Genomic DNA, 13,540 nt, shown 5'->3' with positions numbered 1-13,540 from the left:
AGAGACACGGATCTTCAGAATCCAGCCAGTGCTTCACAGGAAAAGCATACCATCCATAAAAGGGAAAGGATCTCCACACCGTAGCCTTCGCTGAGCTCCCAGTGTGTAGTCAATACAGCTAGTGATGCAGCTAGGCTCCATCTTCTAACCAGCCTTGGGATCAACGGTTCTCTATGGGCTGGAGATGCAGCTCAGAGTTAAGAGCCCCCAAGCACATAGAGTGACCTGGGTTCAACTCAACTAGCGTGTAAAAGGAAAGAGAAAGGTGGCTTTCCTAATTCCCTAAGTGAGCCATCCCGGGTGACACAGGGCAATAGAAAGGTGATCCTTGCCAAGGGAACCCTGACAGAGTCACAGACTCATGGGCAAAGTAAACTGCTCTTACCAGCTCAAGCTCAGTAGCTTTTAAATAGCAACAGACGCACAGCATGGGCGTTCTCTCTTCATAACCTGTACCTTATGCTTCCAGGGGCCGTTAAATGCTCTTTCATATTGTTTCCAAAGGGCTCTATGAAATTATTGCATACACCCTTACATATCATACAATCTAACAAGTTTTATCACTCACTTATCAACCTCAAGTGTTTTAGGGCAGGACTCTTTGGGACACTGTGTCCTCAAATAGATTAATTCCATTTTTTATGCCCCATCTCCAGAGTCTTGCTATGTTTCCCATTCATTTCTCTCCTGGCTTTGTAATCTCACTTCTAAAACTTATTGTATAAACAAAAGCAGCAACTGGACTGTCAACTCTTCTCCTGCTCCAAAGAGCTTCTTCCCAACTTCCCTGAAGGTCCTCACGGCTCTGAATGTACTGAGTATGAACCTGAATCTTTCCTTCTCCATCCATTTTTATAGAAACATCCTGTGTATTGTCAATAGTAAGGCAAAAATTTATGTTCGGTCATAGGTACAACCATGTATCCATCTTAAATAAGAAACAAATTCATTTTCCTTAGCAGTGAATGGGGACAATATTTGTCTTGCCTTGTCCACTAGTTTGTGACATAAAGACAAAAAACAAAACAAAACAAAACCCAAAAAACAACCAGATCAGGCATGGTGTGCCTTTAATCCCAGTATGTGGGAGGCAGAAACAGGCAGATCTCTGTGAGTTCAAGACCATCCTGGTCTACATAGTGAATACTAGGACAGCCTATCTCAAAAGCAAACTAAACAAACAACAACAACAAAAAAGATAGACATAAAAAGAAAAGAACAGATCTAAACATGCTATTTAAAAAGGCATTACGGCACAGGTCTATAATCCCAGCACTTAGGGAGGCAGAGGCAGGAAGATCTCTGTGAGTTTGAGGCCAGCCTGGTCTACAAAGTGAGTCCAGGACAGCCAAGGCTCCACAGAGAAACCCTGTCTTGAAAACCAAAATTAAAAAATAAATAAATAAATAACCATAAAATAAAATTATAAGTGAAAAATAGTTTGATAATAGAAACAAGAAGGATGCTATATGGTCTACATAAAGACTCCTGCTACTAAGGGCCCAAAGCATTGCATCTGACCAAGGTTCCTAAAGATTCAAATGCATCAGAGTAGCTTCATCAAGGCAGGGCCATCTCCCTGAAGAGTATTTAATCTTAAGAGGTTTCTTATCAAAACCCATGGCTTACCTGTACTCACTGGAAATGCAAAATTGATCCCTGGGACTACCCTGGGCCACTTTTGTGTTGCTAATATAGTATGAAAGTATTAATAATGTATCTTCACTTATGGGAGTATGCAAATTGAATTGGCCAACTGTGAGTAGGAAATATTACCAGTTCTCGGAGAAGGTGCCCTTGCGATTTCTAAGGAGCAAGGTTTCTTTGTAACAGCTGAGTCCGCGAGATCACAAAGAAAGTTCTCGTTTTCCGAAGGGAATGTGTCCAAAGAAGCAGATGGTACGATTTCCATAGTGTAATTCCTCTTCTTTGGGTAAGACTCCTGAAAAGGAGAGGGAATAAAAGGCTTCTTAATAAAAAAAATAATACTGCCATGTCTGACTTACAAAAGTCAGAAAAGATAACTGGGTAGAACCAAATTGGCCAGTAGCTGATGCTCTGACCCTGAAAAGGTTCTATAACCATGGAACCCCAGTGGGACCGACCGGTGATGTTTTTTATGAGTTCTTATCTTTTTGTCGCCCTATGACTGCGCAACTTACTAACAGTCTCCATCTTCCTCAGTTATGCATATCTACTTCCTAGTCAGAGTGAACAGCTGTAATCAACAATCATTTCCAAGATGCTGCCCTTTGCAAACCTCCGAGAGATTATCATGGAACTCAACTTTGGCCAGGCAGACAAAAGCAGAATCCACGTGGGGTGGGGGCTTCTGAAGGGAGGTTCTTTTTCTCCAGAGACGTCTGTGAGGGGGCTACCCCTAGGCTCCTCTCTAGGGGAGGAGAAGACTTTTCATTTTTACTATAATGCAAACTCAAGACCATAATAGTAAATTTGCAAATTAAAATAAAAGTGACTGGTTCCCTTAGGATATATTGAATTGCTTAAATAGACCTAAACCAGCTTCTTCAGGCTTTGTAAAGCAAATATTAGCATCCTTATGGGGTTTTAAATACTCCTTTTTGATTTTTCTCTCTCAAAATTATGTGTCCCATCCAACACATTAATATTTTTCCTAGAGAATACTAACTATATAACTCACACAGTGTGACTAACCCTATTAAGGTTAGGATATGATTTAGAGACAAATTTTATGTTACTAATTCCTCAATATATTCTAAACTCCACAGTTCAATGAATTGTATAATACCTTAGTTTCTTATGCAGGATGTATTAACTAGTTACCAATAACTATTGGACCTTCCCTGTGTGTGTTTATTTGAGTGTGTGTATGTGCATGTGTTTGAGTGTATGTATATGTGTGTGGTCAGTGCATGTGTGTGTGTGTATGTTTAAGTGTGTGTTGTGTGAGTGTTTTTCAGTGTGTATGAGTGTATGTGTTTGAGTGTGTGTGTGTGTGTGGGTGCGTGTGTGTGTGTGTGTGTGTGTGTGTGTGTGTGTGTGTATGAATGAGTGACTCTAAGCCCTGGAGGTTTTATTTTAATTGGGAAAGCACAGCTCTTGCTCTCAGGGAGTTCATAGTCTACTGGAGAAGACAAATGACCTGTATGATGGATTTCAGAACAAATCATATTTTTCTTCTATTTGTTTCCTTATAAAGTATGCATCACAACTGAGAAACAAACAGCAAGAAAATAAACTCATTTCAAAAAAATTTCCACAACATATCCCAGGGTTGATCCAGATTTAGTGTGAGCTCCTACTTTCTCTGTAATGATATTTACAGTGAGTGGAATTCAAGGTCAGGGTAATTGCTTTCGGACCACACTAGCCCCTCACACATCAAAGAGTCAATTATGTTCACTCTACTCTATTGAAAGCGGGAAATTGGGAGTAATTTATTTTTAACAACAAAGGGTGACAAAGTAGAAAGCATCCAGAGGAAGCAATCAGAAGGGCGTGTGCTTTAAAACCCATGTCAGAGGGAAAAAAGGGATGAAAGCGCTATAGTGTTCCAGCCAGAGAAGCTATACAGCCACATAATGGTTTTCTCGGCATATCTGAAAGACTCGCCCTCAAGAGCAATCTCACAAAGTGGAGGGAAAGGCAGAGCTCTTAAAAGGAAAAAAAAACAAAAAACAAAAAAACACAGTCAAACAAAACAAAAAAAAAATAATGTTTATAAGACAAGGGGAAGAAATTTAGGTCAATACCCAAAATAAGTTTTATAAATTAACAGCATTGTTCGTCTTATAAAATAAGCACACGCTGACCAAATAACAAGCTAACAAACAGGACTAGAAGGCAACTGAATTGAGTCCTGTTGCTGGCAGTCACCTGTGGATCAGGTTATGAATGAAGCTCATCTGCAGGATTTACACTGGACAGTTGGGGTTTGCTTCATGTGCTTTGCCTTCTGCACCACCCAGTTTCTAGAATCTGCTGCACAGGAGGAGTTGAGTAAGTCCTATGCACCCGTGGGACAGTCCCTTGTCCTTTAAGCAGACATGACTACTACTGTTGTAGAAATGATTTTGCATCCTTGTTTGTTCGTTATTGCTTTCTTCACTGCCTATGCGAACTGAAAAACTGTGGTGCCCAATCACAGATATAGATGAGGCGGCAGCAGTGACATTTTGAGTTTGAGGCCAGCAGCCTGGGTAGCACACTGAAAGGAAGGAGAGTGAAAGAAAAAACAAAAGGAAAAATGTGGAAAGGGGGGAGGGGGGGAAGAGGGGAGGGAGGGAGGGAGGGAGGGAGGAGAGAGAAACTGAGGTTTCAACAGTAGAATTGAACAGAGTCTAATCAAAGAGTCTCCAATCTCATGCCAGATGGGATTGCAAATATCCACAAAACAACTGGCAACAAATGCTGGAACAAGTGTGGGAAAATAACAATAAGGAGGAGGAGGAGGAGGAAAATTTTCAACCCTGAAAACATACACACAAGTGACATATAGACTGAGAAGGGATATACATATTTGTATATATGCATAAATGCATACAGTCATAATTAATGATAAGTGAGGCCATGAACTTGAAGGAGAGTATATAGGGTATACCCGAGAGATTTTAGAGTGGGGAAAGGAAAGGGAGGAATGAGTAATGGTATCATAATCTCAAAAATAAAATAAACTAAAGAGTCTCCAGCTAAAACCCTATATTAAAATTTTCAGAACAATTCACAGACTCAGTAAAGTTTCAGTGTCATTGTTTATAAAGCATTATTAGGGTTTTCACATCCTTAAAAATGTCTTGGGAGTTTAACTGCTAAGGACTGACTAATTTACTTTCTCCACTTGCTGCTGCACAGGCAGATTCCAAACCTTGCCTTCCATGAATACGGCTACAGTAAGATAGGAGCACACTGTAACTGCCCAGCACACTGGCTCCACATCCTTTGGGTAGATACACAACAGTGGAATGGATCAGTCTCAATGCTTTTAATGTTTGGAGAAACTCTAACCGTTTTCCATAACGGCCATTTTATCCAGTGGTTTTCTGGGTTCCTCTTCTCCATATTCTCCCAACACCAGTGAACTTTTCTGTACTAGACATTTTACCAGCTATGGGTTGGTTTGAATTTCCTGGATTATTAAGCAGAGGCCTTATTTATACCTATTGATCTCACATATATTTTTAAAGGAACAGCTACCTAGGTCCTTTGTTCACTTTAAAGAGTTAGTTGTTTCCAACTACAGACCTGTTTGAGTGCCCTGTGTGGTGATATATGCTCTTTATACAACATAGGATTTACAAATTCTTTATCTACTGTACAAAAGCCATTTGTGCAATGTAATTCATTTGTCTGCTCTGCTTTTGTTGATTATTTTGTGCTTAGATTAAAAAAAATATTTCCAGACTAATGTCATGAATATTTTAATTCCATTTTTTTTCTAGTAGTTTTACAGCTTCAGGTTTTGTGTTTTTAGTTCATTTCAGGTTGATTTTTGTGGCTAGACTGAGATAAAATTTTAAGCTAATACTTCTATGAGACTATCAGGTCTTCCACAACTATTATTGAAGAGGCTACCCCTTTCCTTTTTTTATGTTTTGAGTATTTCTGTATCTGTAGTTTGCTTTTCCTTCAAATATTTTAAAATAGTATCTGACTGTGCAGCCCAGGCTGACCTCAAACTTTCTCATCTCCTGCCTCAGCCTCCCAGGTGCTGAGATACTAGGCATGGACCACTCTATCTAACTTTCTACGGATCATACATTTTAACAGAAATTATATATAAATTCCATAATCTGTTATTTACTTCCGACAATGTATCATTGACCTCTTTTCAATCGTAAATGTACTTGGTCCTTGATTTTGATGTTTGACAAGACTCTCTGACTCTACTATACATAAGAGCACAATATATTCATAGGAACTGTACTCCAAATTTTGAGTTTCATCTTACCTTAGGATAGTGACATATGGTGGACCACTCCCTTCTGATATTCCTCAGTGGTAGCAAATCACAGGTCTCAGCGAATCATGTGACCGAAAAGGTAAGTAAATGATACACTACAACATATTCATAATTCATGCTTCACAAAAATGCCTTTCATATACTGGGCCAGAGGCTGAAGATGATGGCCCAATATTGCGGAGTAACCTTGGGTGACTGTCCAGGCAGCCAGCTATCTCTGTCGTTTTTACAGTTTTGGAAGCTGTTTGCTCTGCACTTCCTGTCTACTCAGGTTTCTGATGGCGTTGAAAACTACATAGTCATAGTCTCACATATAAGCTTAAGTTGTCTAGGATTTTAAAAACTGTTTTTATATCTAAGTAGATACTTCTAGGTTGATACATGCAAGTGACGATAGAAATTAAGTACAGAACTCTGAACTCACAAAGATAGGATAGATGACAGAGTACTTCCTCCAAAGTTGCCATATACAAATGGGCCGGACACTGTGACTATAAATCTTACCTGATAATTTTCATAAGTATTCTTTGTAAAATTGTTCTTATTGTAAGAGAAAGAGCCTTTATTGGACTAAAAGGGGGGGGGAGATGTTGTGGGATAGTTTTATGCACTGTATATTAAGATGCTGACTTCTGTGCCCAGAGATCTGGTTGCAGTCTGGATGTAGGCATTGTCATGATTATTGAAGAGTCTCCTGTTTCAATGTTGTGTAAAAATTGTTCTCTATCTTCCCTGATTGGTTAATAAAGAGCTAAAAAGCCAATAGCTGGGCAGTAGAAAAGAGTTGAGTTGGGACTTCCCATTCCATTTAGAGGGTGCCAGACAGAGGGAGAGAGAAAGAGAGACAGGAAAAGGAAGAGAAGGGGGTCATGAAAAGGTGGCCATGAAGAGGTCGATGAGGGAGTTGCCATGACAACACAGATGAACAGAGAGGTCACCAGGAGGACAAAGTAGAAGCAGGGGCAGCCAGGGCAAGACTAAGTTGGCATGTAACTGGACATGTGGCTGAGAAATAGTCCAGATTAGCATAAAAGGGTTAGAATAGATGAGTATCTATCTGCCCGGCTACAGTGCACTGAAGCTTATTAATGAATGTAATAGGTCTCTGTGTCATTTGGGAACTAGAGTGGCACAGAAAAGCACATACTTTTATTTTTACAAAGTACTGTGTTAATATTGAAATACTTGTTTGCTTTCACTGCTCTCTGGATTATTCTGCTAGGAAAAGAGAAAACAACACTAAAACTTGGGCGCGTGGGTTTGTGGCTGTGTGGATGTCTGAGATGATTCATAATCCCAAGTGACTAACAGTAAATAAAAGACTTTGGAAGTAGCTTGATTTACTCAGAAAAACCCGCAATAGCAAGAAGAACAATATCATCAAAAGATTTACAATGGCATTCAAGTCAAAAGCATCACAATACAAAGGTAGCACAATAGTAATATATTTTTAAAAGAAGGGCCATCGAGTATGAGAGAAGTTTGACACCTGCAGGACAATCCTAGAGAAAGCAGCCCTGATTAATGTGGTTGGGAGAATAATGATTAAGAGGAAAAACACATTCCAATGCCTGTACCGCTGACTACATCACACTGCATAGATAATGGGACTTTAGATATGTAAGTTAAGAATCTGGTGACAAGGAGCTGATCTTGGATTAAACTGGCCAAACAATATAATCAGAAAGATCTTCTTACAAAATAGTGTTTTTCAGAAACAAGAGGCTGGCTGAAGCCATGAACTCACAGGGGCTGCGGCTGCATGTACAAGGCCGGCATAAGATCAAGCCAGTCAACATGCCAGCATGGAGAGATAGGGGAGGGGCTCACAAAGTCTAGCTGAACAGAAATAAACACTGGATGGCTTCTGGGGGGCGGAGAGAGTTAGTTAACTTCAGGAATGTGGGCACAGGTAGGTTGGCCACAGACGGCCTTACAACCACACATATACAACAAGCAGTGATGACTAGATGGAGGAGGGGAGAAAGAGAGAGAGACAGAGACAGACAGAGAGAGACAAGGAGAGATGGAGAGAGAGAGACAGAGAGACACACAGAGAACAAGGCTGAAGAGAAGACTAAGCAGTTAAGAACATTTGCTGCTCTTCCAGAAGACTCTACTTCAGGTCCCAACACTTACTTCTAGTAGCTCACAATCCTCTGTAATTTCCCTTCCAGGAGACCCAAGACCCCTTTCTGGCCTCCACAGGTACTGCATACACATAGTACACACACACAGACACACAGACCACACACACACACACACACACACACACACACACACACACACACATACACACATATATAGAGAGAGAGGCTCAAGTGCACATACAAACACATTAAGTAAATAAATGTACATATAGATCATATATGTATATATTTAAGACTATGTATTTATATACATATATAGGTGTGTATATATTTAAGACTACATGAAGTTGGAAGGAAATGTGGTGGTAGAAATCTAGGAACCTGGGAATGTAGAGGAGGCACTGAACGGTTCATTATGATAAAACACACACACACACACACACACACACACACACACACACACACACACAGACACACACACATTGTATATTTATAGAAAATTCTAAGAAAATCTTTTAAAAAGAAAGTTCCTTTTAAATAGAAGAGGAGTCATTAGGTCCTACTTCAAAGGCTTATACACCAAAAATTTGAAAATCTAAAGGAAATGGACAATTTTGTTGACCGATTCCATTTGGCAAAACTGAATCAAGATCAGATAAACAAATTAAATCTTCTATTTCTCCTACAGAAATACAAGCAGTCATTAAAAGTCTCCGAACCAAAAAAAGCCCATGGCTAGATGGTTTCAGCACAGAATTCTACCGGACCTTCAAAGAAGAGCTAATACTGATACTCTTCAACCTACTCCACAAAATAGGAAGGATAGAACATTATCAAGCTCATTCGATGAAGCCAGTCATTTTGATACCTAAACCTCAAAAGACCCAACAAAGAAAGAGAATTTCAGATCAATTTCTCTTATGAACATTAATGCAAAAATACTCAATAAAATACTTGCAAACTGAATCTAAGAGCACATCAAAGATATCATTCACCATGACCAAGTAGGCTTCATTCCAGGCATGCAGGGATGGTTCAATATATGGGAAGCCATCAATGTAATCCACCATATAAACAAAATGAAAGAAAAAAACCCACACGCTTATCTCCTTAGATGCTGAAAAAGCATTTGACAAAATACAACATCCATTCATGTTTAAAGTTTCGGAGAGATCAGGGATACAAGACACATACCTAAACATAATAAAGGCTATATACAACAAGCAATAGCCAATATCAAACTAAATGGAGAGAAGCTCAAGCAAATTTCTCTATAATCAGAGACTAGAAAAGACTGCCCACTCTCTCCATAGCTCTTCAATATAGTTCTTGAAGTTATAGTCAAAGCAATAAGACAACAAAAGGAGATCAAGTGAATCCAAATGGGAAAGGAGGAAATTAAATTATTCCCATTCACAGATGATATGATAGTGTACATGCGAGCCCTTAAATTCCACCAGAGAACTCATACAGCTGATAAACATCTTCAGCAAAGTGGCTGGATACAAAATTAACTCAAAAAAGTCAATAGCCTTCCTATATATAAATGACAATCATGCTGAGAAAGAAATTAGGGAAACTACACCCTTCACAATAGCCACAAGTAATATAACGTATCTAGGTGTAACTTTAACCAAGCAAGTGAAAGACTTGTATTAAAAAAATATCCTCAAATCTCTGAAGAAGGAGATTGAAGATGACATCAGAAGATGGAAAGATCTCACTTGTTCATGAATTGGGAGAATTAACATAGTAAAAATGGCCATCTTACCAAAAGCAATTTACAGATGCAATGCAATTCCTATCAAAATACCTACACAACTCTTTAAAGATATTGAAAGATCAATTCTCAATTTCATATGGAAAAACAAAAAATCCAGAATAGCTAAAACAATCTTGTACAATAAAAGATCTTCTGGAGGAAATCTCCATACCTGATCTCAAGCAGTACTATAGAGCAACAGCAATTAAAACAGCAGGGTATTGGCATAGCAATAGGCTGGTTGATCAATGGATCAATGGAAGACCCAAAATTAAATCCACACACATATGGACACTTACTTTTTGAAGAAGAAGCCAAATCTATTCTATGGGAAAAGGATAGCATCTTCAACAAATAGTGCTGATCTAAATGGATGTCTGCATGCAGAAAAATGCAAGTAGATCTATATTTATCACCATACACAAAATTCAAGTCCCAGTGAATTAAAGACCTCAATATATAACCAGAGTCACTAAATCTGTTAGAGGAAAAAGTGGGGAAGAGCCTAGAACACATTGACACAGGACACAGCTTCCTGAACAGAACACCAACAGCCTAGGCTCTAAGGCCAGCAATTAATAAATGGGACCTCATGAGGCTGAGAAGACACTGTCAATAGAACAAAGTGACAATCTACAGACTGGGAAACAATCTTCACCAACCCTACATATATAAAGAGCTGATGAAATTAAACACCACCAAACCAAGTAACCCAATTAAGAAATGGGGCTCAGAATTAAACAGAATTTTCAACAGAGTAATATCAAGTGGCTGAAAAAAAACACTTAAAGAAATGTTTGACGTCCTTAGTCATCAGAGAAATGCAAATCAAAATGACTCTGAGATTTCATCTTACACCCATCAGAATATCTATGATCAAAAATTCAAGTGACAGCACATGCTGGCGAGGATGTAGAAAAAGGTGAACACTCCTTCAATGCTGGTGAAGTGAAAACTGGTACAATCACTCTGGAAATCAATTTGTTGCTTTCTCAGAAAACCTGGAGTAGCTACGTCAAGTCCCAGCTATTTTGCTCTTTGAAATATACCAAAAGATGCTGTACTATACAACAAAGACATTTGCTCAACTATGTTCATAGCAGCCTTATTCATAACAGGCAGAATCTGGAAACAACCTAGATGTCCCTCACTTGAAGAATAGATAAAAAAAAAACAACTGTGGTATATTTACACCACCAGAATTGCAGGCAAATAAATGGAACTAGAAATGATCATCCTGAGTGAGTTAACCCAGACCAAGAAAGATGCACATGGTATATGCTCACTTATAATTGGACGCTAGCCCAACATGGATGTCCCCTGAAAGTCTTCACTTAGCAGGAGATTGGGATAGATACTGGGACTTCCTATTGGGACTCCAGGTGAGAGAGGTAAGGAAGAATGGGGAAATAGGAGGACCCAGAGGTCTTGGAACCCTACAAGAAGAACATCAAGGCTGGCAGATCTGGACCCAGGGAGATCTGCTCAAACTACTGTTCCAACCAAGGACAATACATGCAGTAAACCTAGAACCCCTATTCAGATCTAGCCAATGGACAGCACATTCTCCATAGTTGTGTGGAGAGCAGGGACTGACTCTGACATGAACTCTGGTGCCCCCTATTTGATCACTTCCCCCGTGGTGAGGAGGCCTGGTGACACTCAGAGGAAGAGGAAGCAGGCTACCAGGATGAGACCTGATAGGCTGTGATCATATGGTAGGAAAAGAGGTGCCCTTTTGTCACAGACCTAGGGGAGGGGAATAGGGTAAAAGAGGGAGGGAGTGGGGAACGGGAAGGTGCAAGTGAAAGGATAACAATTTAGATGTAATCTGAAATTTTTATTTAAATAAAAAAAATAAATAGAAGAGGGAGGAAGATGAATTAATGTTATGGTGATGCAGCATGCTAGCCCTGGATCCAGAAGTCAGCAACAAGGGGACTGGGCTAGTTTGTTTGATAAAGTGCCTTTTCTACAAGCATAAGGACCTAAGTGCAGATCCCCAGCACTCACCTGAAAGCTAGATGTGCTGCACCCGCCCCCCCCAAAGCCCCAGCACTCTAGCAGTGGAGACTGGAGATGCAACAAATCCCTCGATCTCATCTCATTCAGTAGCCAGCCTAGGCGAATCGATGAACTTCCGGTTAAGTGAGAGGCCCTGCCTTAAAATAAGGTGGAGAGCAACAGAGGAAGACACCAAACGTCATCCTCTGACCTCAAGATCCATGCATGCCCATGCACTCACATACACGCACATGCATCATATACACAAATAAAGAAAGAATAAAGAAATCATCTGGAAATAAAGGAGTGCAGGCAGTGCACAGGTGCTGAAAAGGGCGTGAGAACAGATTCTCCGCTAGAGCTCCTGCAGTTGAAAGAGCAATTTTACTTTATTTTAGTCTACCGGGATCCACTTTGAATACTGCCCTCCCCTACTCTCAAACATCAAATAATAAAATTGCTTTTAGCCTAGTAAATTTGGGGGATTTAATACAAGAACAATGGGAAATTCATAAAATGCCAGATGGAAAACGTCAACAATTGAGAAAGGGTGAGGGGACACCAAATTGTGCCTTAACAGAGAAAAAATATGCTTTGCTATTAATATTCAGAGCAGTGATTTTTATTTGTGTACGTTAATGCACCAATATTCCATCGGTGCGCCTCCAACTTACCAGGAGTCTTGACACAGAATCCTAAAGTGAGTTTGGAAAAATAAGTGTGTGCCAATAACTAGGTGTCAATTTGAAAGAGAAGAAAATGGAGAGGAGAGATAGCTCAGGCTCACACCACAGATTTAAGTAATTGAAAGGCAACAGAATGCAAAAAATATTTTAAAAAAAAGTTTCAATGTTTGCAGGAATTTATTCTATTTAGAATATGGCAATTCAAGTCAGAAGGGATCGATTAATTACAATGGACTATTTCATAATTGTTAGGTTGATAACAGAACAGTCATCAGAAATAAATAAGAACTCTGAAAAGCATCTGAAATGCTATATCCATCCATCTTTTTTTTTTTTTAAGAAACTGTGGTACATATACACTATGGAATACTACTCAGCTATTAAAAACAAGGAATTCTCGAAATTTGTGGACAAATGGATTGAGCTAGAAATGATCATAATGAGTGAGTTAAGCCAGAAGCAGAAAGACTCAAATGGTATATACTCACTTATATCTGCATACAAGCCCAAGGGGCATGTCCCATGAAAGCCTTCACTTACCAGGAAAGTGGGACAGAGGGAAGGACATCCCATTGAGACTCTGGATGAGAGAAGAATGGGAGAATAGCAAAGTAGAAGGATCTAGAGGGTTCTAGAAACCTACAAGTAGAACATTATGATAGGCAGATTTGGGCCCAGGGGTCCCACTCAAACTAAGGCACCAGCCAAGGACAATACAGGCAGTAAACTTTAAACCCCTACCCAGATCTAGCCAATGGTCAGAACAGTCTCCACACTTGAGTGAAGAGTGGGATATGACTTTCTCACATACTCTGGTGCCTCACCTTTGACCATGTCCCCTGGATGGGGAGACCTGGTGGCACTCAGAGGAAGGACAGCAGGTTACCAAGAAGAGACTTGATACCCTATGAGCATATAGAGGGGGAGGTAATCCCCCTCAGGAACAGTCATAGGGGAGGGGAATAAGGGGAAAATGGGAGGGAGGGAAGAATGGGAGGATACAAGGGATGGGATAACCATTGAGATGTAACAAGAATACATTAATTAAAAAAAAAAA

The 13,540-nt window shown here is 39.7% G+C and overlaps 1 protein-coding gene across 16 annotated transcripts in view; it reads right to left on the bottom strand.

Moving 5' to 3' along the window:
* ANKS1B (ankyrin repeat and sterile alpha motif domain containing 1B) overlaps positions 1-13,540 on the bottom strand; it is a 999,563-nt gene that overhangs the window by 667,893 nt on the left and 318,130 nt on the right. For all 16 annotated transcript variants that reach the window (XM_084796582.1, XM_084796560.1, XM_084796578.1 and 13 more), the window contains one exon: positions 1,777-1,942. In XM_084796582.1, coding sequence (XP_084652708.1) covers positions 1,777-1,942 — 166 coding nt within the window. The remainder of the gene's footprint in view (positions 1-1,776; positions 1,943-13,540) is intronic.

Source organism: Acomys minous (genome assembly GCF_964271855.1).
Source record: "Acomys minous genome assembly, chromosome: 9".
In the NCBI taxonomy this organism is placed as follows: Eukaryota; Metazoa; Chordata; class Mammalia; order Rodentia; family Muridae; genus Acomys; species Acomys minous.
Note: the sequence above shows the minus strand (reverse complement) of the source record. Positions and strands in the feature narration are given on the sequence as shown.